This window comes from Elgaria multicarinata, chromosome 5 (genome assembly GCF_023053635.1).
Source record: "Elgaria multicarinata webbii isolate HBS135686 ecotype San Diego chromosome 5, rElgMul1.1.pri, whole genome shotgun sequence".
Taxonomy (NCBI): Eukaryota; Metazoa; Chordata; class Lepidosauria; order Squamata; family Anguidae; genus Elgaria; species Elgaria multicarinata.
In genome coordinates, this window is record NC_086175.1 from 114370708 (window position 1) to 114395603 (window position 24896).

Below are 24896 nucleotides of genomic sequence, written 5' to 3' on the forward strand. Positions count from 1 at the left end.
CTCGTCCAGTTTGGTGATAACAATGATAACAGAATAGCTGTGATAGCTATGATGACAGCTGCAATGTCATAGCCTGAAAAGCTTATAAATATGGAAGTTCCATTTATATGAGGGCAGAATTGGATCAGGAACACATACATGTGATGCCTTACTAATCAGGATATGAAGCTAGGATCAGATTAGGACAGGTCTTTTCAGTGACTACATTTCCTCGCTAAAGAGAATCACCAGACAACCTCCCATATTACGTTTAGAAGGCTGGCAGAGACCTTCCTTTTTAGTAAGACCATAAGCAAGTGATCCCTGCTCCATGTCTTACCGAGCTGTTATAGTTTTGCATTTTTAATTGTAATCATTTCTTGGTTTAGTTTCAATATATGTTATTATCATTTTTGTAACTGTTGTGCTCCACAGCAAGGGACCATTGGGATATAAATGTCATTCGTTATAAAGTTGACATAAAACATTACACATTTCTGGGAAGATCAGAAAGCAGTCTACATTCTAGTTACACCCAGGAGGGGTGATGTACTCCCACTACTTCTGTACAGCACCATGTACATTGATGGTGCTATATAAATAAATAATAATAATAATAATACTTCCATGGAAAGGTTGTGATACCCAGCTCACCAGCGGAAACCACAATACTTGGAAAATCCCCAGAAGGCATAAAAACAGCAGCTAAACCCACAGTTTCCACAGAAATACAAGCATAGCCCACGAATCAGAGACTTTGCTGGTGTTGACACCCATATGATGTATTTATTGATTGATTGATTTAATTTATTTATTACATTTCTATACTGCCCAATAGCCGGAGCTCTCTGGGCGGTTCACAAAAATTAAAACCAAAGTGTAAAACAACAGTATAAAACCATAATATAAAATACAATATAAAAGCTCAACCAGATAAAAACAGCAGCAATGCAAAATTACAAATTTAAAACACCAAGTTAAAATTTATTTATAGACTGTTAAAATGCTGGGAGAATAAAAAGGTCTTCACCTGGTGTCTAAAAGCATATAATGTAGGTGCCAAGCAAACCTCCTTAAGGAGCTCATTCCACAGCCGGGGTGCCACAGCAGAGAAGGCCCTCCTCCTGGTAGCCACCTGCCTCACTTCCTTTGGCAGGGGCTCGCAGAGAAGGACCCCGAGGATGACCTCAGGGTCTGGGCAGGTACATATGGGAGGAGGCGTTCCTTCAGATAGCCTGGCCCCAAGCCGCAGCACTTTGAATTGGGCCCAGACCTGGACTGGCAGCCAATGAAGCTGGAAAAGGACTGGCGTGATGTGGTCTCGTCGGCCAGTCCCTGTTAGTAACCGCGCTGCCCTGTTTTGTACGCACCGCTTTTCAAGCTGCTACATGTATGCTATTCTTTTATGCTATTCTTTCAATGCTACTATGAGCATTACTAGCACGGACTTCATAGGTCAAATCAATCCGAGTTGCTACTTGTCAGCACTGGGCCAAGTACACAGTGGGTGAGTACTTTATATTAAGTCTCAGCAGGTTAAGAACCAGAACCTGATGGAGCGCTGGCGCATACAAAGAGGCAGGATCTGCTGCAAGCCAAGATCTGGAATTGGGTAAGTTCTCCAACTGGGGCAACAATCACTACAGAGAGAATATTGGCCACATTCAGGATGTGGTCTGTGATTTTAGTTTATCAGTAAACCATAGTTTGTTGGGTTCAGACAAAATGGCAAACTATGATTTGCTGCAAACTGGGAGTGGAAGTTTCTAATCTTGGCAGATGATGGGACGAGAGAAGAGGAAGGGAATAAGGAACCACATGAGCCCAAGGCTCATATCTGCTTATTCTTATACCACAAAACAATTTATTTCTCCCTCTGGATAAAAGTACTATAATAAATAAAATAAATATATGAAGCCAAATGATGGGAGATTCAGGATATGCAAAAGGTAGTTCTTCTTTATGCTACGTGTAATTAATTTCTAGAATCTGCATGGGCACTTGCTTTGATGGCATTAAAAGGGGGTTAAAGAAACACATGGAGAATAGTGTTAGAGCACTATAGGTCAGGCAAGACACAGGATTCACAGATTACAAAGGAGCACAAGGAGGAGAAATAGAGTTGCAGTAATTTGGCTTTGTACATGCCTGCCCCTCTTCCCTTGCTCACCAGTGCCAGGGCAGAGTACCTGTGTGGTGTGCTGTCTCCTGGCACCCCCAGTTCTAAGAGTGGAGTGAGAGTTGCGATTGGGTGTTTGCATCCCTAGAAATGTTTAGCCACGTGGTCAAGTTCTTAGGATTGTTTTAGAGACTGGCTGCTTGTGCAAAGTGGTCGCTTTGGGTGCAAAGTGCCCTTTCTCCCTAGTGCCCTAACTCAAAGTTTCCCTTTGTGTGTTCCAAAGTATGCACAACATGGGGCCAGCGAGAAAGCATCTCAGATGGGCAGGATCTACACTACTGCTTTAAAATGGTTTATGACAGTAGTGACAACTACTGGGATTGCAGACTTGGTAAATAAGGCAGGTGATGTGACATTGCCTTTCCCTGGCCTCAGGGAAAGGCAGCCCACCAAGCTCAGTGAGGGCATGGAAACTCACAACATGATTGATCGCAACATATCATGCTCTTCTAAGCAGTCCACAAGACTCCATGCCCCTCGCAGTTCAGGTGACACAGAAATGCCCACTGCTTCTTCATCATTATCTCAAATTTGATGAAAGAGAAACCTGAGACATGGCAAGGCCAGCTTGAGAAGCAAACATGATCGTATTTGTACATACACACCCATCTCAGAAACCATGGCCCATTTGCCGCCCTAAGCATGTTTCAGAGTCTAGGTGTTTCCGCAGCAGCTGTGAAACACATCCAAGTTGGCTCTCCAGAGAAGTACAAGAGGGACAGTGAGTGCAGCAGAAGGCAGATTTATCTTGTACACTCTTTGCTTTCTTCAGGCTACCTGCCCTCTTACTCCAGGGCTTGAACTTGTTCAGAAAATTCTTGGCAAGACATGCAATCTAATTCCTGTGGAAAAGTTATGCCTCATCCAGAGCATCCAGTGGAAATCACATTGTACGTCCTTGTTCTTTTGTGCAATTGTTATGGACTGCATTAGACGGGCAGAGAAGGGTCACCATGTGCCTTGAATTGAATATTTCCCTTCCCTTCCCTTCTATTGAGACGATGCCATCAGGTGGCACAAAATCCTGCTTTCCCCCAGATAGTACTACATTAAAAGTGGTTCTTTTCATAGCAGGATTTCCAAGGGATACCGTGGGAGACATCCTGGTCACTGACAATGTCATGTAATGGACCAAAAAACATCCAATCCTGAGCATACATTCAATTGCAGAAATATACATATGGCACTTTTTTTGAAAGCAGACAACCTTGGAGTTGAAGGTGGGAGGAAATTTAGGTCATCCCATTGAGAAAAAGCAGTGGTGGCGAGTCATCTTTGGGATATATACTTGTATATTAGTCGAGGGAGAGTAGAGAGACTACAGTTATTGCTGTAGTCATTTCAGTGCTGTGATTTGAGTGAGTTTAAAATGCAAAACTACACCTGCTCAGAAGATTAGTGTTTTTTGTGTTTTTTAAATCAGGGATGGCAAACAGGTTTGTCGTTGTTCTAACATACCTGGAACGTAAAAGCATTTTAAAGCATGGGATAGCAATTTGGAGGGGTGCAAGAGAAATGTTTGTTGTGTACTTCACAACTGAAATAACACACGGCTACCTCCATACCACACATAAGACAATTACGCTCAGGGTCTAAAATGACCTAACTGCACTTGGTTAGGGAAGGTTACTCTGGCATATTGGTGGAGTATCCCTCAGGCATATTGGAACAGGGTATCTCAGGTTCCACCGGCATAGATTTGTGTCCTGAATCATGTTAATTGTGTAATCCTATACATGTCTACTCAGAAGTAAGCCCCATTGTCTTCAGTGAGACTCTCTTCTGATAAGTGTGTATAGCATTGCACCTAAACTGAAGTTATCAATTCATATATGGTAACTCTGTGTTTGGCATATGTTTCATTAACTTTTATTTTCACTTGGTTCTATCACTTTGAACACCTGTGTGTATTTGGTTTCAATTTTCTCGTTGTCCATTCCATGTATCTAACCGTGTGGACTTTCCCCCATGAAGGCTCATGACTTTACAATAAATGCATTAGTCTTGAAAGTGCCACATGGCTATTTAATGCCTTTGCTACAACAAGCTCTTCTGGAAATGTAATGTCTCCTGCTCGGTTTGTATTCCTCTTCCAGAAATCCACAGCTTTCTACTTGCTTTGTACTGCTCAGTAAAGATCTTTGATTGGTTATTCACCACAACTCCGAGATCTTTTTGTTGACTAATCACAGGCTACTTGGAACAAGTTGTAATAAGATCCCGCACCATTAGGGGGCAGAGCAAACCAAAGAAGGGTCAATTTCTTCAATATCTATGCATACTGTTTTGTGTGCAATAGATATTTTCAGTGTTTGTCATATACAGATAGGTACAGCTCCAAGACATTGAGAGAGATGCTCCTTATAGCAAAGGGGTGAACAAACGGCCTAAGCAAAGAATCATAATATTAGTTTGCCATCTAGTAAGCACATCTTTTAACTTTTAATATCCCAGTATATAATTATAGACAGCTGAATTGCTCCATTATGAACAGAAAATCTATAATCCACAGTAAGGCAATAACTTCATTGGGACCAACTTAAATGTCATAAAATAGCGAGCAAGCTTTTGAGTTCTTCAGAACTTTTGCATGCAAGATATGAAACAAATTTGGGAGTTTAGTTGCTCCCCAAGTCTGCAGTTTATAACCATCATTGCCTAAAATGCAGCATTTCATACAAATCTAACTTCTAAATACTATGCTTTTCAGAATTGTGAATTTCATTATATGCCAGTAGAGTGGGCACACTCTCAGAAACATTAACAAGTTTTCACTTTTTGGCCAAAATAATAAAGTGAAGCCGGACAAGATGGAGACACTGTGGGTAGATGGTTCTTGGATCTAGGAAATCAGTGTTCATTCTGTTCTGGACAGGATTGCACTCCCCCTGAAAGAACACAGGTACACAGTTTGAAGGCATTCTTAGATCCAGCATTGTCACTAGAGGCCCAGGTGACCTCAGTGGCACGGAGTGCCTTTTACCAGCTGGCCATTCTTGGACAGAAATTATTTATTTTATTCCTTTATTTTAAACATTTGTATCCTGCCCTATATCACTAAGATCTCAGGGCGTCACACAGCTAACATTTCTCTTGCACCCCTCCAACTGCCATGTCATGCTTTAAAACTGCTTCTACATTTCTAGTATGTTGGGACAACAACAGAACTGTTTGCCATCCCTCTTAATGGATCAAAAGAGCAGGTCATAAACCCCTACGAGCAGTGAATACTGGAACGTACCACACATCAGGATATATTGATTTATTTGTGGCCTGTTTCTCATCTAAGATTCCCAGAGCGGCTTAAACAGAATCATTGAAACAAGACCGCCCCTGTCCATGCAGACTTCTAATAGTATTATTTTTAAAATCTAGGCAAGGGGTGGGTGTGCATGTTTTAGGAAAGTATGTGTTTTCCTTTGCCCTCCTCTTTTGTGATACATTGCCTCCATGTCTTTTGACGATGTATAAGTAGGCTCACTATCCTTCTACTTATTTCTGGTATTAGGTATAGTTACCCACTTAAGCCTTGCCCCACAAAAGAGGAAGTGCATCACCTAGAAAGAGGGCATTGATTTGCATAAAATCTAAATATGTTGATTTACATGCACATTTATAAGTCTTTGCTGTAATTCAAATACAGCAAAGAATGTGACCAGCTGACCCGCGCAGCTGCTCAGTCTGTGTTCCAGGTACAATCTGTGGGTGGGGAACTTCAACGCCCCTTTTCTTTCTTTCCTCCTCCTCCTCCTCCTCCTTTTCCATCTTATGTTTCTTTATCTTTAAACCAGACTTGGACTGGACAGGCCTTGAAATAGAGGACTGTCCTCCATAAAATAGGACAGCTGGCCACCCTACTAGGCTACAAACAAAATTTAGAGGACGGGGTGGGGAGAGGTACTGTCACTTTAAACTGGAGACATTTGGAAGGTTTGCTTGAACCTTCCCGTGACACTCGTATAGCTCTGTACATAGATCAGTCTGAAGACCGGAAGATAATTTGTGGTTTTCCTGTTGACTTTGAGCATTTGCAATAAAACCCCTGATACAATAAAAGGCTACATCTAATTGGTAGTAAATAATGTTATGTTTATCTAAGCACATGTTAACTGTGTTTGTGCAAAGAAAGCCTATTCATCAGCTTGTTTGCATTTCTTATCAGCTCACTCTTGTGCAATATATTTTGTGGTGCACTGTGCAGTTATAAACGTTGTCACTTCTCCTGCCAGAATCATCCCTTCAAGCAGTCCTCAGCTGGTTTGCCTGCATCCAGGACCCTATCTTGGCTAGGCTATGGAAACAGAACCAAGAAGCTCCAGGACTAGCAAGGATGAGGATGTCATATGCTTCTCAGGCTTCTCTGTTCACTCTGAGTTTAGCTACAATCCTCCCAGTAGCTGGAGGAGGGCTCTTTTCCCAGCATGAACATACTGTTATGAGCTATCCCTATTGTAATGCAAAGTATTTGGGGGTGGCTTGGCCCCCGTCTTTAAGGTGGCACTTTGGTTGCGTGAGGTGCCTTGCTTGCGCCCGCACTTGCGTTTCTTCCCGATATCTGCACAGGAAGCAATGCAAGTGCAAACTTTCCCAGTGGCCAGCAAGTCACATGGCAATTCAATCACCTGAATGTTGTTGTTGTTGTCGTTGTTATAAATATTTCTTGGTTGCTTTTCAGGACAGAAGCTCTCTGAAGGCAGTGTACAGTAATGAGCTAGCGGAGATGGCGAAACTCACGGCGATTATGAGAGAAAAATCAACTTTAAGATTTATAACTGAATGGTTACCAAACCATTTTGTAAACCTTTTGTAAACTTTATGAAGGGACGAAAAAAGATGACTTGTACATCTGTGGATTCAACAAATAATGTAGAAAATGTTATGAGAGAAATTAGAGATTTGGATTTGACAGTGATAGAGTAAGAAAATATAACAACAATATTGTTACATACTTTTGCTGGGGGGAATATTGGAAGGACATTTTATTTTTGTGTTTTTTGTTTGTTTTTGCTTTGTTTGATTTGTGTGTGTGTGTGTGTGTGTTTATATGTATTTTTTAATTTATTGGCGTTTTTTTAATTTATTGGCGTTTGGAAACAATAAAAAAGATTAATCCTCGTAAAAAACACATCAAACGAGAATGCTAGAGCGATAAAAATACAACAAAAACAGAACACAATAAAAGCAGCAAAAAAACCCAAAAACCCTAACAACAAAATCAGCAATAAAAATGGATAGAAAAGGTTAAGAAGTCCCTTTAATTTCCGAAGAAGGAACCTTGTTAGTCTGTTGCTGCAAAAATAACGAATTTATTACAGCTGAAGCTTTCACTCCAAACTAGTTTTCTGCTGTAAATTGCTATGTCTGGGTTTACATTTTTTAAAAGAAAATGTCAGAGAAATGTGACATGATGGCAATGAGCATGAAACTTCTCCCTTTCCAAGCACTGGGAAGATTTTAAATGGGGAAAGAGTCAAACGTGGAGGCCCTGGCCTGACTTCAAGAGTGCTGTTGTCTAAGAACGGCCTGTTCCACACATTATTTCTCTGCGTGTATCAAATTTCTCTTAGTCATCTTGACAGGAGCGGAGAATAAATGGGTTATTCTGGTTTAACATTCCGGTTTAACTGGTTTGTGGGCTGAACCATTTTCACTTAACTAATTGCTATAAGTATTAAATCGGTATGTGTTATAATTTGACACTTTGAATTTCAGAGGCGTTTCCCACCAGATATTTCTTGATTTACATTTATTGATGTCCTGGCTTTTGTGGAGCCAGGCTGGAAAGTTTTAATGTAGTGTTATATTAGAGTTATAATATCCCTTTACAGCACTGCAGAATTGCCCTTCGACCTTCTCCTTTCAGAAGAAGTCAGGTCTGCATCCTACTCTTCTCTCACCTTGACCGCTATGATTGTCTTCTTTCTCTCTGATCTCCCATTGACCATCTCAGTCCACTGGTGTCAACTCTGCTGCCAACATTATTCACTGCTCTTGTCACTCTGACCATTTGATGCCCCTCCTCTACACTGGCTTCCTGTCCATTCTCAAATCCTGCACAGTCCCTCCTTCCCTTTGACCCCACTTAGAGCGGATCTACACAGAGTCCTCAGGGCGCCCTGAAGGCGCTTGCGTGCGCCTCCAGGGCGCCCCGAAACTCCTGGTGTAGATAGAGGCGGCGGCGGCGGAGGAGGAGGAGGCGGCCCTGCATCGCCCCTCGCGGGGACGGGGCGAAGAGTTTCAGGGCTCGGCGGCTTCACTGGTGAGTCCTTGACGACACCCGAGCTCTCCAACCCGGGTGGCTCTTTCGCTGGCAGCAGGAGGCTGGTGGGGAGGTGGGCGTCGTCGGCGTCAAGGACTCACCAGCAAAGCCGCTGACCCCTGGAATTCTTTGCCCCGTCCCCGCGAGGGGCGATGCGGGGCCGCCGCTGCCTCCTCCTCCTCTGCCTCCTCTGTCCAGGTACGTAGGCAGGATCTACACAAAGACTTTCGGGGCGCCCTGGAGGCACACGCAAGCGGCTTCAGGGCGCCCCGAGGACTCTGTGTAGATCCGGCCTTACTCTCTACATTTACTGTATACAGCTCCATCCACCCTCACCCATCTGAAGACGGTCTGCTCCCTTAAACAACTTCACCCTTTCTCCCTTGCTGTCCTTTACGCCTGGCACTGCTCCCTAGAACACCTCTGTGGGATCACCCATTTTATGGGCTTCCCTTCCTCCTCTCTTCTCCCCTCATGTGACAAAATTAGAAACTTCCACAGTTTACAGCAAGCCATAATTAGCCATTGTGTCTGAAACTCTGGTTCACCCACAAACTAGGATCACAAACCACCTTCTAACCTTGGCCAGTGTTCTCTGTAGTGGCTGTTGCCCCACTGAACAGCTGACCTGATTCAAGGTCTTGGCTTGCAACACATTTTGTTTCTTTATTTGCCCCAGCACTCCATCCAACGCTGGCCCTTAACCTGCTGAGACACAGTCAGCTGACAAGTTGCATATTTTGGGGGGAATGCTGCTTTTTTACCCACCCACCCCACAAACATTTCAGGAGATTTGTGCACATTTGCATCAACTAATGAAGACCTTTTTATTCTCTCAGTATTTTATCAGTTTATCAATTAATTTTAACTTTGCTGTTTTAAATTTGTATTTCTGCACTGCTGCTGATGTTATCCTGGTTGTGCTTTCGTATTGTATTTTATATTATGGTTTTATACTGTTGTTTTATACTTTGAATGGTTTTAATTTTTGTGAACCCGCCAGAGAGCTTCGTCTACTGGGCGGTATAAAAATGCAATCAATCAATCAATCAATCAATCAATAAAATTAATGTGCATTAGTGAATGCAAATTGTGCACAAATCTTCCCAAATGTGACAAAAAAGGGTTAAAAAGCACAAATCCACATTTTCACACTTAAGCCTTTGGGGGGAAATGTATATTTTTGGTTTGCACCTAATGATAGTCCTACTCTATTCCCCCATCCCCCATCTAAATTTGTGTAAAATTCCAGAAAGTATAAAAGACGCGTTACAATCTCTGGAACACAGATGTAATGGATTTAACAAAGTTTTATTCTTTAAAAAATTGTTGTGCTGTAAAGGCCACTGGGATACATGCCAGGAGTGGGCAGGAATATCAAGGGGAAAACAAACCATGGCAAACCAAGGGGAACCTAATTGTCTGACAACAGCAGCCAGGGTTAGCAGTGGATTAAACAAGCCACCACAGTTTGTTTTGAGAGTGGCTTGTTGTGACTTGTGACCTCTCCCATTGAGTGGTCATTCAGGCACCCCTTGAGTGATGGGGGCTTTAAACTTTGACCTCAAAGCCCAGCCCTAGCTAAACCACTGGTTCTGGCTACGTAAGGACCAATGCTCGGAGAATGTGTCTTTTGGTTGGCACCTAATGATAGTCCTACTCATTGGTAGAGCTCAGTGGTAGAGCATCTGCTTTGCATGCAGAAGGTCCCAGTTTGATCCCCAGTATCTCCAGGTAGGGCAGGAAAAACTCCTGCCTGAAACCCTGGAGAGCCACTGCCAGTCAGTGTCAACAATACTGGGCAAGATCTAGATAATCCGTTTCATTCAAGAGTGCCTGGTTGCAGGACAACTCCAGGCACTCTTGGATGAAACGGATTATCTAGATCCATTTCAATCGTGTTTCAGGCCTGGTTTTGGAACGGAAACTGCCTTGGTCGCCCTGTGGGATGACCTCTGTCGGGAGAGAGACAGGGGGAGTGCGACCCTGTTGGTTCTCCTGGACCTCTCAGCGGCCTTCGATACCATCGACCATGGTATCCTTCTGGATAGGTTGTCTGAGCTGGGAGTTGGAGGTACTGCGTTGCAGTGGTTCCGCTCCTACTTGGATGGCCGATTCCAGAAGGTGGTGCTGGGGGATTATTGCTCTGTGCCATGGCTCCTAAGCCATGGGGTTCCGCAGGGCTCTATTTTATCCCCTATGCTGTTTAACATATACATGAAGCCGCTGGGGGAGGTTATCCAGAGATGTGGACTGAGGTGTCATCAATATGCGGATGATACCCAGCTCTACCTTTCCTTTTCATCAAACCCAGGTGAGGCAGTGACTGTTCTGAACCAGTGCCTGGGCACGGTAATGGACTGGATGAGGGCTAACAAACTGAGACTCAATCCAGACAAGACGGAGATACTGTTAGCAGGTGGTTCATTTGTCCGACGAGGTGATGTTTGCCCTGTCCTGGACGAAGCTGCACTCTCCCTAAAGGATCGGGTCCGTAGTTTGGGGGTGCTCTTGGATCCAGAACTGTCACTTGAGGCACAGGTGAACTCAGTGGCAAAGAGCACCTTTTATCAGCTTAGGCTGATATACCAACTGTGCCCTTATCTGGACAGAGATAGCCTAGCTACAGTTATCCATGCTCTGATAACCTCTCGTTTGGATTACTGCAATGTGTTATACGTGGGGCTGCCTTTGAAAATGGTCTGAAAGCTTCAGCTGGTACAAAACAGGGCAGCCCGTTTACTAACAGGGACTGGCTGGCGAGATCACATTACGCCAGTCCTTTTACAACTTCATTGGCTGCCAGTCCAGGTCCGGGCCCGATTCAAAGTTCTGGTATTGACATTTAAAGCCCTAAACGGTTTGGGGCCAGGTTATTTGAAGGAACGCCTCCTCCCATATGTACCTACCCGGACCTTAAGATCATCTACAGGGGCCCTTCTCCATGAGCCCCTGCCAAAGGAAGTGAGGCAGTTGGCTACAAGGAGGAGGGCTTTCTCCGCTGTGGCACCCCGGTTGTGGAATGAGCTCCCCAGAGAGGTCCGCCTGGAGCCTACACTGTATTCCTTTCGTCGCCAGCTGAAGACCTTTTTATTCACTCAGTATTTTAACACTTAATTTTTAACTTAAATTTAAATTTTACTGTTTTAACTCTGTATTTTAATCTTATATCAATTTTGCTGCGTGGTTTTATCCTGGTTGTGCTTTTTATACTGTATTTTGTATTTGTGCTTTTAATCTGTTGGTTGTTTTATCATGGTTTTAATTTTTGTGAACCGCCCAGAGAGCTTCGGCTATTGGGCGGTATAAACATGTAATAAATAAATAAATAAATAAATGGACCAATGGCCTGACTCAGTGGGCTTGTTCAGAAGACACACTAAGCCATGGTCAGACTGCTGACCCTTTTGCAGCAAATGGCGAGTGAGCGTGTTTAAATTGTGGTTACGTAGCCACCATGGGTAGGAATGGTTCACACAACATGCTAAGCCGTAACGTTTAGCTCAAAATGCTTAACCACCATGGCTTAGCATGTCATCTGAACAGGGTCAGCATAAGGCGGGTTCCTATGATCTTACTTACAGTAGAACCATTAAAATGAATGCAATTTAAGTTAGACTAATGGTAAATACATATTAATGGTAATATACCCTATTTCTTCGATTCTAAGACGCACTTTTTTCCCCATCTAAACATCTCTAAAAATGGGGTGCGTCTTAGAATCATGGGTGTATCTTAGGGGTTTTTTTTTCTGTTGGTGGTACTGAAATTAGTGTGCGTCTTACAATCGATGGCGTCTTACAACCGAAGAAATACGGTATCACTGAAAAGATGATTCTACACTTTCCCTTCCTTTCCTTAAGTCTCAAGAGTTGTTGTAACTAGAGAGTTTTTGATGGCTCTAGCCCAAAGTGCCTTTAAACTGCTCAGGCAGTTTCTTCTGTATCCTAAGTACAGAAATTGATTGCTGGTGAGTTCTATGTTTCCTAGGACTTCAAGGCAGTCTCTCTTCAGCTAACTTTAAAACAAAAGGCAAAACGGTCTTTAAAACCTGAGCGGCTGCCAGCACAGGACTGCTTCCCTCGGCAACACAGCCAAATACCCAAAGACCCTCGGTTCATTCAACTGATTTCCAAGTCTTCTCTTTGGCGTCAAGGGGATTATTCCTGGGCCCAGTGCTCTTCAACATTTTTATTAATGATTTGGACGAGGAGGTGCAGGGAACGCTGATCAAATTTGCAGATGACACAAAATTGGCTGGGATAGCTAATACCCTGGAAGACAGAAACAAACTTCAAAGTGCTCTTCTTAGGCTGGAGTGCTGTGCTGAAAACAACAGAATGAAATTTAATAGGGATAAATGCCAAGTTCTACATCTAGGAAAAAGAAACCAAATGAACAGTTACAAGATGGGGGATACTTGGCTCAGCAATACTACAAACGAGAAGAATCTTGGAATTGTTGTATCATAGAATCATAGAATAGCAGAGTTGGAAGGGGCCTACAAGGCCATCGAGTCCAACCCCCTGCTCAATGCAGGAATACACCCTAAAGCATCCCTGGCAGATGGTTCTCCAGCTGCCTCTTGAATGCCTCTAGTGTGGGAGAGCCCACAACCTCCCTAGGTAACTGATTCCATTGTCGTACTGCTCTAACAGTCAGGAAGTTTTTCCTGATGTCCAGCTGGAATCTGGTTTCCTTTAAGTTGAGCCCGTTATTCCGTGTCCTGCACTCTGAGAGGATCAAGAAGAGATCCTGGCCCTCCTCTGTGTGACAACCGTTGAAGAGTGCTATCATGTCTCCCCTCAAACTTCTCTTCTCCAGGCTAAACATGCCCAGTTCTTTCAGTCTCTCTTCATAGGGCTTTGTTTCCAGACCCCTGATCATCCTGGTTGCCCTCCTCTGAACACGCTCCAGCTTGTCTGCGTCCTTCTTGAATTGTTGAGCTCAGAACTGGACGCAATACTCTAGATGAGGCCTAACCAGGGCCGAATAGAGAGGAACCAGTACCTCACATAATTTGGAAGCTATACTTCTATTAATGCAGCCCAAAATAGCATTTGCCTTTCTTGCAGCCATATCGCACTGTTGGCTCATATTCAGTTTGATCACAAGCTGAATATGAGCCGACAGTGTGTTGTGCTTTTTATATTGTATTTTGTATTTGTGTTCTTAAATTGTAGGTTGTTTTTATGCTCTTCATGGTTTTAATTTTTGTGAACCGCCCAGAGAGCTTCGGCTATTGGGCGGTATAAAAATGTAATAAATAAATAAATAAATATAAATAAATAAATAAATAAATAAATGTGGGCTGCATGAATAGAAGTGTAACTTCCAAATTGCGTGAGGTACTGGTTCCTCTCTATTTGGCCCTGGTTAGGCCTCATTTTGAGTATTGAGTCCAGTTCTGGGCACCACATTTCAAGAAGGATGCAGACAAGCTGGAGCATGTTCAGTGGAGGGCAACCAGGATGATCAGGGGTCTGGAAACAAAGCCCTATGAAGAGAGACTGAAAGAACTGGGCATGTTTAGCCTGGAGAAGAAGAGATTGAGGGGAGACATGATAGCACTCTTCAAATACTTGAAAGGTTGTCACACAGAGGACTGCACTGACACTCAGTGCAGTGAAAAGGAGTGGGAGCCCCCCCCCAAAATGAACATTCAGTCCCTGGGCCTCTCAGAACCTTCAAAAGGGCCTGCAGTTAAGACAAGGGAGTGTACAAAATTATACATGGTGTTGAAAATGTGGACAGAGAGACCTCTCTCTCTCTCTCTTGTGGGTTTCCTGTGGGCAGCTGGTTGGCCACTGTGTGAAGAGATTGCTGAACTAGATGGACCCTGGGTCTGATCCAGCAGGGCCCTTCTTATGTTAACAGCTGGCTGGGCCATGGAAGTAATTAATGCCTCCTTGCGAGATGGAGTAGTCCTGGGTCACCTGAAAGAAGCAACAGTAAGATGACTCCTGAAGAAATCTCCCCTGGTTATCTGGGGGGGGGGAGGAACTTGACAGGGGTGGTGGTGGTGGTCCTGCAGCTTGGGTGTGTTGTGAGGTCATTTGTGGCACATGACATCATGACCAGTGTGCTCCCAGCCAGCCACTTTCACCCTGAAAAGCCACAGTATGGGAAAGTCCTTTTACTCCATACTTTTCAGTTAAAGCAGCTCCCAGGCGCTTGCTCTGCTGTGTGCCCCCGTGCTTCCGCATGAAATCCTGGCCATGTCGTGAGCTGCCCCTTCCCCCATTCAATCCTTTCCCTAGCATTCCCATTGAGAGACGTTTCTGCACTTCCTTATTGCTGCATAAATTCAGTTCTCTGATGTATTGTTAACTCCAGAGTTGTGAATAGGGAGCTGCGTTAATTTGCTACTCTGATCTATTGTTACCTCCAGAGCTGCACAGCTGAAGAATTGGGGGCTGCGTTAATTCGCTTTTCTAAAGTAGAGTTAGGGCTGGCGCAATCCTTTTTGTAGTGGGGCTTCTCCATTCCTATTCATAAAACTGTAGTGGAAGGGGGAACCTGGAGAGGGGTGGGTAACAAGCCTGTCTCCTTGATGATATTGGTAATACTCCGCTGACCCCCACCCAGAAGTATGTTTTTTCCAGCACTGAAAAGCTGGGTTTTAGGGACAGCTAGCTCTGCAGTATAACACTCACAGTGCAAAGCCAATTTCAGCAGGCTGAGGAGAATGACAACAAGGTGCACTCCTCCTGTGCTCATGAAGATGGGGGCTGGGAGCGTGGATATCTGCACTTTCAACCATATTGCTCCTCAAGTGGGATGCAGCCCAGCGCTGGGCTGCCTCCCACCTGAGAAAGGAGAAGTTTGAAGACATGGCCCCGTCTTGATGGCGCTGCGTTGGCACTGTGAGGCCTCGGGCTCCTGCACTTGTGCTCCTTCCTGGCATCTGCATGGGAAGGGGCACGAATGCAGAGTTTCCACCGCCACGCACTGGGGGGGGGAGGAACAAGGCAGCCAGAGGGGGAGGAAGAGAGGGACGCACAGCACCCGAATCTGGCTGCTCCGTTTCTCCCCTCCCCCCGCTGTTTTTAATCTGTAAATTAAAGATATTTATTTATCTGAAAATATGAAGCTTCGCATTTACAGATAAAAATAAAAATGGGGGGAAGGAACCGTTTTCCTCCCCTCTCCCATTTTTTATTTAAAGATAAAAAAAAAACTTTTTTAAAAATGGTGTGTGTGTGTGGGGAAGGAACGGGGCAGCCGGAGGGGTTGGAGGAGAGGGATGCATGGCACCCAGACCTTGCTCTCCTGACTCAGAGCTCCCGGAGGTCTGCCCCCTTCCCTGTCCAGCCATTGGTGACCAATCAGGGGTTGCTATCAGCTGTGACATGCCTCCACAGCAAAAAAAAGTCAGGGTAAATTCCTGACTATTTTTAAAGTGGAGTTTTGAGGTTTGCCCCTGGATGGATGACGGCTGTGTCATAAAAACCCATCTGTTGTTTGAGAGGGAGAGTAGGGTGGGTGGGTCAGGGAGCTGGATTTACCCCTTCCCTCCGCTCCCCATTAAACAGTTAACCAGGATTTTCCTCAGTCCCACTTCACATGTGCACCTGCGGATCGGAGTGATATTGTCAGAAAGGCACTGGTCTGAAATGTTCCTAGATCTTCACATATGCTCCACATAAGTCGATATGCAATTTCAAACATGGACCGAATCTACATTACTGTAGCTGTAATGTTATAGATAGCTTAGTATGACGTCAGTGATCACATGATGTGTTCCTTATATTGTTATACAGAAAGGTTTTGTACCGTTTTACTTTTCATTTTAATACTTCTGCGTCGTTAGACTTCTTTCAATGTGCTCCGTTGTTATGATATCTTCTGTGTCACATTGTGAAACTAATGTCACATGATCCCTCACCGGGCTTCCTGTTTGATGTAACTTCCTCTACATGCCTTCAGTAACCATTGTTAGAACTGGTGAATGGAATGAGTTAAATCTTTCTCATTTTTAAAACATTATTTCCGTGGCATTATATGCAACCTACCTTGGGTAAAAACTTTTTAAAATTTTTTTTATTAAAGGATGCGCATATGTGCATCTTTAATTTATTTTTTTTTAAAAAACCAAATTAAATTAGCAATGCGCATATGCGCATCCTTTAATTTTTTTTAAAAAAAAAGTTTTTACCCGAGGGAGGTTGCATGTAATGCCATGAAAATAATGTTTAAAAAATGAGAAAGATTTAACACATTCCACTCTCTCTGAAGAACTCCCGCCACAAAGATTTGAATTTAAGAGCATGAACATAAAGGAATGTTAGCTAGAGAGGCGCGGAAAATACAAAAACAAGGAAGTGGGAGGCGCAGAGAAAGGAAAGTCTGGGAATTGCAAGGATCACAGAAACGAGAAGAAGAAACAACACAGACAACGAGGCAACAAACAGTGTGCTCCACAACAACGCTACAAGAAAAGGTAAGTAACGCTACTGAGCAATGGTATACAAGGTAGCGATACAAATTACAACGTTACAAAGGCTCAAAAAATCGATATAAGCAGAAGTGTAGATCCACACATGGGCGTGACTTTCAGTTTTCCTTCGATTTAAAATTGTGAAGTGAATAGCGAGCCTACTGTTTGTAACATGTCAACGTTTTTCAGTCAGCTTTAAGAAGCAATAGAAGATATCAAATAGAGCTAATCATTTTTAATATCACTTTGGCTGGGTTCTTTTTAAAAAACATAAAACAGAATAAAACCCTGCATGCTCAGGCTAATCTAATCTCTGGAGTCAATAAAACACATGTAGAGCTAAAAGTCCTCACCTCAGGCGGGTGTTAAAAGTAGATAACATAAATAAAAAATGAACTGCTTTATCTGGCTTGGATCCCCACTCCGAATCGCCTTGCCCTGCTCTGGCCCTCCTTTTTCACAAGACTATAAAATTATAAAGGCATATATAACAATCAAAAGTCAATAAATGTTTGTGAATGTGCCAAGTAAGGACGTAGGTGGCATAATTGTAGCGGCTGATCAGTGGGTATGCCACTTTATTCAGTTCATGAACTAACATTAGCTGTGTAGTACATGTTTTGTTGCCTAGCACTGAAAAAGTACATTTAAAAAAAGAAAAAAATCAGCGACTCTGGCAGCTGTTCTCCAAATAGGGTGGCCGGACACGAAAGAGAACAAGGTTCCTGCACCTCGAACATAGAAGAGGGATTTCAGCAGGTGTTATTTCTATGGCACCTAATAGCCAGAGTTCTCTGGGCAGTTTACAAAAAATAAAACCCTAATCATGCAATATACTAACATAACATAAAACTATTAACATACAAAAATATAAAAATAATTTTAAACAATAAAAATCCAGTGACCCATTATAAAGCTGTCATATGCTGTCAAATGCCTGGGAGTAAAGTCTTAACATGTCGCCAAAAAGATAGCAATGTTGGTGTGAGGTGGGTCTCGCTGGGGAGGGTGTTCTAGAATCAGGGGGGCACCACCGAGAAGGCCCTTTCCCTTGTTGCCATCCTGTAAACCTCCTCAGAGGAGGCACTCAGAGGAGGGCCTCAGATGTTGATACCCTGTTTCCCCAAAAGTAAGACATCCCCCGAAAATAAGACCTTTTTTTTTTGTTCAACAATAAATGTGTACCGTATTCTTCTTCATGGAAAAATAAGACATCCCCTGAAAATAAGACCTAGCGCATCTTTGGGAGCAAAAATTAATATAAGACACTGTCTTATATTCACTATACCAGTGAATTAGCAGAGTAACAACGGTTCTTAACTATGAAAGTCAGCAAAGACCAAATTAACTTCAAGACAGAGTCTGTTTTGTTTGGTACAAAAATTAAGTATTTTACTGATAGAAAATAACATAGTTTATGGCAATACAAATATACACCAACATACTCACACACTTGGTCATATATACACGTCACAGCAGGGCTCACAGCAGCAGAGAGAGAATATTTTAATCTGGTTACAATGTTCCAAAACTCTCTTTATATACACTTCCCTGAACAAATGATGAAACCATTAATTGGCAATGGCAAGACAATTAGACTTTTGCATCATCCCAATAATTCAATAAAGTCCACCTGCAAACTTGACCTTTAAGCTGATTGACTGATGCTGAGTCTTCAGTTTCTTCCAGGTTTTGCAGACTTGTACAGAAATATGGAAATCACAAAAACCAGTCCTAATCTAGGACTTCAACATTATTTTCGGGGAAACAGGCAGAGGCGCTCTGTCGGGTATTGCGATCCCAAGCCATGTAAAGTTTTATAGATCTCCTTGAATTTGGCTTGGAAATGTACAACCAGCCAGTGCAAACGGGTCAGCTTCAGTGTTATATGTTCAGAACTTCTGGTCTCTGCTATCAATCTGGCCGCCAAAGTTTGCACAAACTGCAGCTTCCAAATAGTCTTCAAAGGCAGCCTACATAGCGTGCATCACAGTAATCTAACTTGGAGGTTACCAGAGCATAGACTGCTGAAGCCAGTTTATCCCTGTCCAGATAGGGGTGTGGCTGGGCTCCCAAGCGAAGGCACTCCATGCCACTGAGGCCACCTGAGCCTTAAGTGACAAAGACGGCTCCAGCAGAATCCCAAGCTACAAACCTGCTCCTTCAGGGGGTGTACAACTCCATCCAGAACACATTGCACACCTTCCATCTACTCAGAAGAACCACCCACTAACAGCATCTCAGGCCACCGCTAGACCTAAGGTTTATCCTGGGATCATCCAGGGTTCGCCCCTGCCTGAGCACTGGATCCCCTGTGTGTCACCTAGATGAACAGGTTTGACCCCTGGACGATCCAGGGATAAACCTTAGGTCTAGCTATGGCCCCAGTCTTGTTAGATGGGAAAATGCCCATTTTAACATATTGTCAAGGGAACTTTACATATATTTATTTAATTTATATGCCACCTTTCCACCAAAGAATGGCACTCCAAGTGGCTAACAATGAAATCTAGACTAACAAAATTTTAATTAAAACATAGCATAAAAACACAGTTTAAAACACAACAAGAGAAACAAATAGCCCAAGCTATTTCGAGATGGTTGTCTGAGCCAGTAAACCCAACTGGCTCTCTGCTTCCTTCACAGTGCACAGTGTCTCTCCTACAATACTTTGTGTGGCTTGAACTGTACTTTCTCCAAAACCAAAAGAAAACAACAAGAAAAAACTTGGCTACCATCTGTATGCTGCATCTCTAGGTCGTTGCTACCCTTGGGAAGGGAAAAAAACCACAATACACAACGGACAACATTCAACACTAGTTGTGTAAGGAATCTGAATTTCTCTGGGTCACAATGAGTTTAGGTGGCAGGGGAGAGGAAGGATGGGCCCCAAGGAAAACCTGCCTTGTATATGCATTGACAGGGCTGTCATCAAGGGTGAGACTGTGAAGGGCCCAGAGCTGTTTTTTATTGAACTGCTCACAGAGCCTCAGCTATTGGGCAGTATAAAAATGTAATGAATAAATAAGTAAGAGCCTCCTGAAGTTTTTCCTTGTCGACATTGCAATCTGCTTGTTCACTTGCTCTGGCCCAGACAACAGTGGTGGTGAGAAGGTGAGGCAGTAGATGCCACGGCCTACTCGCTAAATGGCTCTCTGCTTGACCAGCGAGCGTGTGTTGTTGCCTGCTGTGCTGTATATGATGTCTGGCTGTGCCATTAAATGACTCCAGGCAATTGTCTATGACAGTATAGTGCCTGCCTCTAAGGCCTTGGAATTTGGTTTGTGTGAAGTGGAAGGGGCATGGGATGGAAGGAGAAGAGAGCTAAATGCCAGTTGGAAAGGTGAAAGGGAATGTGGAGAGAAGAGGTGAAGGCAGCAGGAGAGGGAAGGAGGAGAGCCGAGAAGGAAATTCAGGAAGACCGGCAGTGTGGTGAAGAAGAGAAAGAAACAGACAAAGAAGCCTTCAGGTAGAAGAAGAGTGAACCGCCATAACAGACTAACGGAACTGGGGGGCTGTCTATATGCACAGAAAGCCCCAGGTTGGCTGTGCGGTGGCACTGCATTGATTATACAATGCAGCAACCTTGCAGTCATTGCGGGGCTTCCCTGTGAAGTTGCGAAGAAAAAAGTCGGGGACTTACCCTGACGTTTTTCTCCACAGCAAGGCAAGTACGGTGCATCTAGTATCTATTCTTGCTACAGATTCGCAGCGGAGGCATGGCTGGGCGGATGGCAACCCGATTGCTTGCTGTCTGCCTGGGCAGAGGGTGGGCCTGGCTGCCAGAAACCCTGTGCTTTTGCTGATACATTGGGATTAGCCACTGCCACCCCGAAGCAGCAAAAGTGCAGGGTTTTGCTAACCTGACACCCTATAGGCAGCCCTGGAACAAAGATGCACTTTAAGTGAAATGTGGCCTAAAGTTAGAGCTCTTGGTTTATCATTTTCTTAATACTGTTATTTACCAAATGTTCTAAAGTTAAGTAAATTTTGTTAAATATCTATTTTGTTTGTCTCTGGAGTGACTGCAGTCTGTCCTTGCTCATCCTAGTTATAGAAACCTGAAACATCACAACAGCACTTAGTACGGTTGGGTCACTGCAAAACATTGTGTGCAATGCCCCTGTTCAGGGTTGTGGCCAGTCAATCATGTCCTTTTCCAGGATACTCCATTCCATTTCTCTCCCCACGAAGTTGTCAGCATTCTGTGAACAGTTGTGTAGGAGAGGGCATTGTAGCAGGTGTAGCTCACATGCCATAATAAATGACAAATATATTGTTACAAATTGAAGATGACATTGTCTGAGCCTCCTGTAAAAATCTGTGAATGGGACAGGGGGTCTACAGAATAAAAGCCTGGTCCAGTAGTACCCTTGGAACCTCTGAAGCATGCATTCTGGGCTGCTCTTTAAGTAAGCCATTTACTGCGTATAACTGGCCCTGCAAAGTGGATTATATTAGTCCCAAATAAAGTGTGTCACTTTGGTTGTTTGACATACACCAGAAACGGATGTTAGAAATTGTGTTTTTAATTAGTCATTCACTGCCCTAATGGCTCTTTGACTGTGGATTCTTCAGCGGCTTGGCATAATCCTGCATTATTTCCATCAAGCTGGACAATGCATATCAATCCGATGCGCCAGACTGGAATGTCTTGGGCTGATTTAATAGGTCTATCTAGTCCAGTATTGACGACACTGACTGGCAGCAGATCTGTCTGGGATTTCACGCACGAATTTCCCCAACCCTGTTTGGAGACGATGGGAATTAAACCCTGGACCTTTTGCATGAAGAGCTTACGACCCTTCTCCATTTAATTCCGTAGGGCTTACTCCCGAGTAAACACGTGCACAGCGTATTTCCCATTTAATTCCGTGTGGGGCTTATTCCCGAGTAAACACATGCATGGATTCGGGCTGTCTAACCGTGCAGACGATTTACTCGGGAGTAAAGTGGGCATAATAGCACCGCGACACGAAGCGTCGGAGCGTTTCCCTGTTTTGGCTACCACCAACTCCAGTATCCCCCTCCCCTTCCCTCTCGCGCCACGTGACCCTACGATGCCGTTCACACGCGGATCCTTCCCTCCCCCCTCCCCCCGCGACCTTTCCAGCCAACCGGTTCTTTCTGCTGGGCTCCCTCCCTTCCCCGCTTCCCAAACCGAGTTGAGGGCAGCCCCTTCAGCCCGCCGGAGCGCGCGTGCTCCCGTCCCCGCCCGCGCATGCCCGCTAAGGCGACAGAGGCGCCAACGGCTCTGATAGGGAGGAAAAACCGAAACGGCGGCCGCCGCCATATTGCGGACCTGTCAGCGGGACGCGGCGCTGCCGCTCTTGCGCGTCTCTCCTGCAGCAGGACTATCGGCACCACTGAGCCCTGACGAGAAGGAGGAGAAGGAGAAGGAGAGCCCAGAGCGCGCGCGTGCGTGTGTGTGTGACGCTCGGAGCGGCCCCGCGGTCGTCGTCGTCGTCCTCCTCCTCCTCCTTCTACTCTCCCGTCGGACCAAAGTCTGTGGACGGCAGGCGGAAAGCGGCAACCGACGCCTCAGCCCCGCCAGGTGAGGGAGGAAAGCAGGCAGGGCCACGGTTACTCGCGTCGACCTTCTTGTAGCGCGGCTGCTAGGCCACGGTTCGCCTTGTCCTTCAACTCCTCTCCCTCCCCCCCTCCCCCCATCCATCCTTAACGCCTCACAACTTGGGACATAAATGGAAGCAAGTGTCCCGGTTCCTCCTGCGCCAGCTGAGGTGGATGTGCAGGAGGTGGAATATGTGTTCGTGTGTTTGTGTCTGGAAGACGGAAACTCCTCGCCTGCCACGATCCCTCCTTCTTTTCCTGACGGCGACGTAACTCCTCTTCTCAAACCCCCAACCTTCTCCACCCCGCCCCCCACCCCCAGGTATTTCCTTGCATATGAATTCCGTCTCTTCCCCGCCTTTGCCTTCTTCCCTCCTTTGAGGTAGAAAGGGGCTGGTGTGCGAGAGTATCACTGCTCCACGTAGCTGATGGCACTAAACGTGCGCACGCTTTATTTATTTATTTATGAATTATGTATTTATTTACAACATTTTATCCCGCTCTTCAGCCCCCCCCCCCAGGCGCCCGGAGTGCCCTATATGGATTATTAATAAATCGGTTTCTGCCCTCATGGTTTACACTTGAAAAGGTTTACACAGAAGGAAAACGGATTTGGAGGGAGGGGGGGAGTATATTCATAGAAAAAGTTTCTGAAATATATCCATATGAAATTAGAGTAATAGGGTGCAGACCTCTTCTAATGTGCATATTTCCCGCCCCTGAATCCACTTTTGCTCCACTTGTGTGTTTTCGCTGCTCAAGGGGAAAGAGCCTGGGGGGCTCTAAGGCTGCAATCCAAGGCATGTTTGTTCAGAAGTAAGTACCCCTCAATATAATAGGACTTATTACATAGTAAGTGTGTCTTAGCTTAAAGCTTTAGGATTGCTGCCAAACAAGCTGATTTTAAGTGTGTTTATATTGGATTTACTTGATGAAATCAGAGTGCAATTCTAAATGCTGTTGCTGGGGAGTAAGTTGCATCAAAATTGGTAGGACTTCATTCTGAATAAATATCTCTGAGATCAGGCTGCAAGTCTTTTAACAACAGGAGCTCAAGCACATCTGTTTAGAAGGAAGCTCTGATGGAATTCTATGGGGGTCATTTTCCAGTTAAACCAGTTTAACAAACTGCTGTCCAAGAATGATCGAGGTGCTGGTTATGTCTTCTCCCTCTGTATGTATGGTGAAGTGAATTGTGGTTAGTATTATAGGGGAAGAGAATCGTTTGGGAAAAGGGGAGTCTGAAATAAGCATCTCCACGACTACGTGGCTTGGCTACTTGTTGCAAAAGGGGACAAGTACATTGTTAACACGTTCCTCATGTCAGCAGCTGCCAAATCTCTACCCAACCCCCCTTATCCTTTACAGTTTCAGGAGGAGGGGGGAAGTCTAGAGAGGCTGCCAACAACTGGAGGAAGCAATGACTGCTGGTGTATTGGGTTCAGAAATGGCTTTCCAGGCTCTGTATGTTCTCCCCCTTTTACTGTTTTTTGCTGGTTGAGAACTGAAATTTAGATCATAGAATACAAAAACAAAGAGTTCCTGAACTAGCCTCATATTGGATCAAAAATCAGGAGAACTTGAAGTGTTAGAAGTTGAATCACTTGCATTATATTGGGTGGGTGTGTTCTGTTTTTAATGTCATAGGGCACAGATAGTTGAAACTTGCACAGTTCGCAAAACCCAGCACTGATGAAGAGAATTTAGCCCTTAGTATGGTTGGGCACCCATTCACTAGTCACATGTTCATGATAAAAGCATTCAGAATAGACAAATAATAAGGAATGACCTCATATGAAACAGCTCCAAATATTGATGCTGTCTATTGTTGAAAACAAATCTACATTTTAGTGGTGTTTGTCATTTTAATATATTGTTTTACGTAATGAGTACAATAACCCTATTGTACATTATTTGAGTCAGTGTTTTATCTCCTTAATAAGCTTCTGAACAAAGTAATGAAAGTTAAAAGTTAAGGTTTGAAAACTTTGGCAGCAATTCTCCACACAGGCTTTGTAAGTCCAATTGACTTCAGTGGGATTTAAGCAGCCTCTTATGTATGCAGCATTGCACTGTTTTAAACCCAGAATACTCTTGTTCTTAAGAACAGAAGAGCAGCTCTACTGAATCAGAACATGGGTAGAAGATATGTAAAATGCATGAGTGAATTTCATATATCTATTTTTTGTTGTTTAAATATCAGTTAGGGCCTGTTCATTTTTGGGTTAACTGTGTATTTAACCAATGATTAACCTATAGACCTGGTTCACATGATGGCTTAATTTACCAATAGGGGCTGTAGCATTGTGCTGGATACCTACAGGCACCTGGCTTGCCATAGCTTTTCATGTCATGTGAACCGAGACAGCAGGCATTGTTTGAGAGTTAGACAACCCATGGTTGGCTGTTGCAATGTGCAAGCTGGGAGGAACAGAGGTCTTTCCTTCCCTGTCCTCCAATCACCTATA

General features: G+C 44.2%; 2 protein-coding genes across 2 annotated transcripts in view; one reads left to right on the forward strand and one right to left on the reverse strand.

Annotated features, from left to right (window-relative positions):
- FDX1 (ferredoxin 1) overlaps window positions 1-22150 on the reverse strand; it is a 38331-nt gene extending 16181 nt beyond the window's left edge. Inside the window, exon 1 of the mRNA XM_063127730.1 lies at window positions 22019-22150. Within this exon, the coding sequence (XP_062983800.1) occupies window positions 22019-22150 (132 nt within the window). The remainder of the gene's footprint in view (window positions 1-22018) is intronic.
- The window catches only part of RDX (radixin), a 43320-nt gene continuing 40565 nt past the window's right edge, over window positions 22142-24896 (forward strand). Inside the window, exon 1 of the mRNA XM_063127075.1 lies at window positions 22142-22411. The gene's annotated coding sequence lies outside the window, so the exon portion shown is untranslated. The remainder of the gene's footprint in view (window positions 22412-24896) is intronic.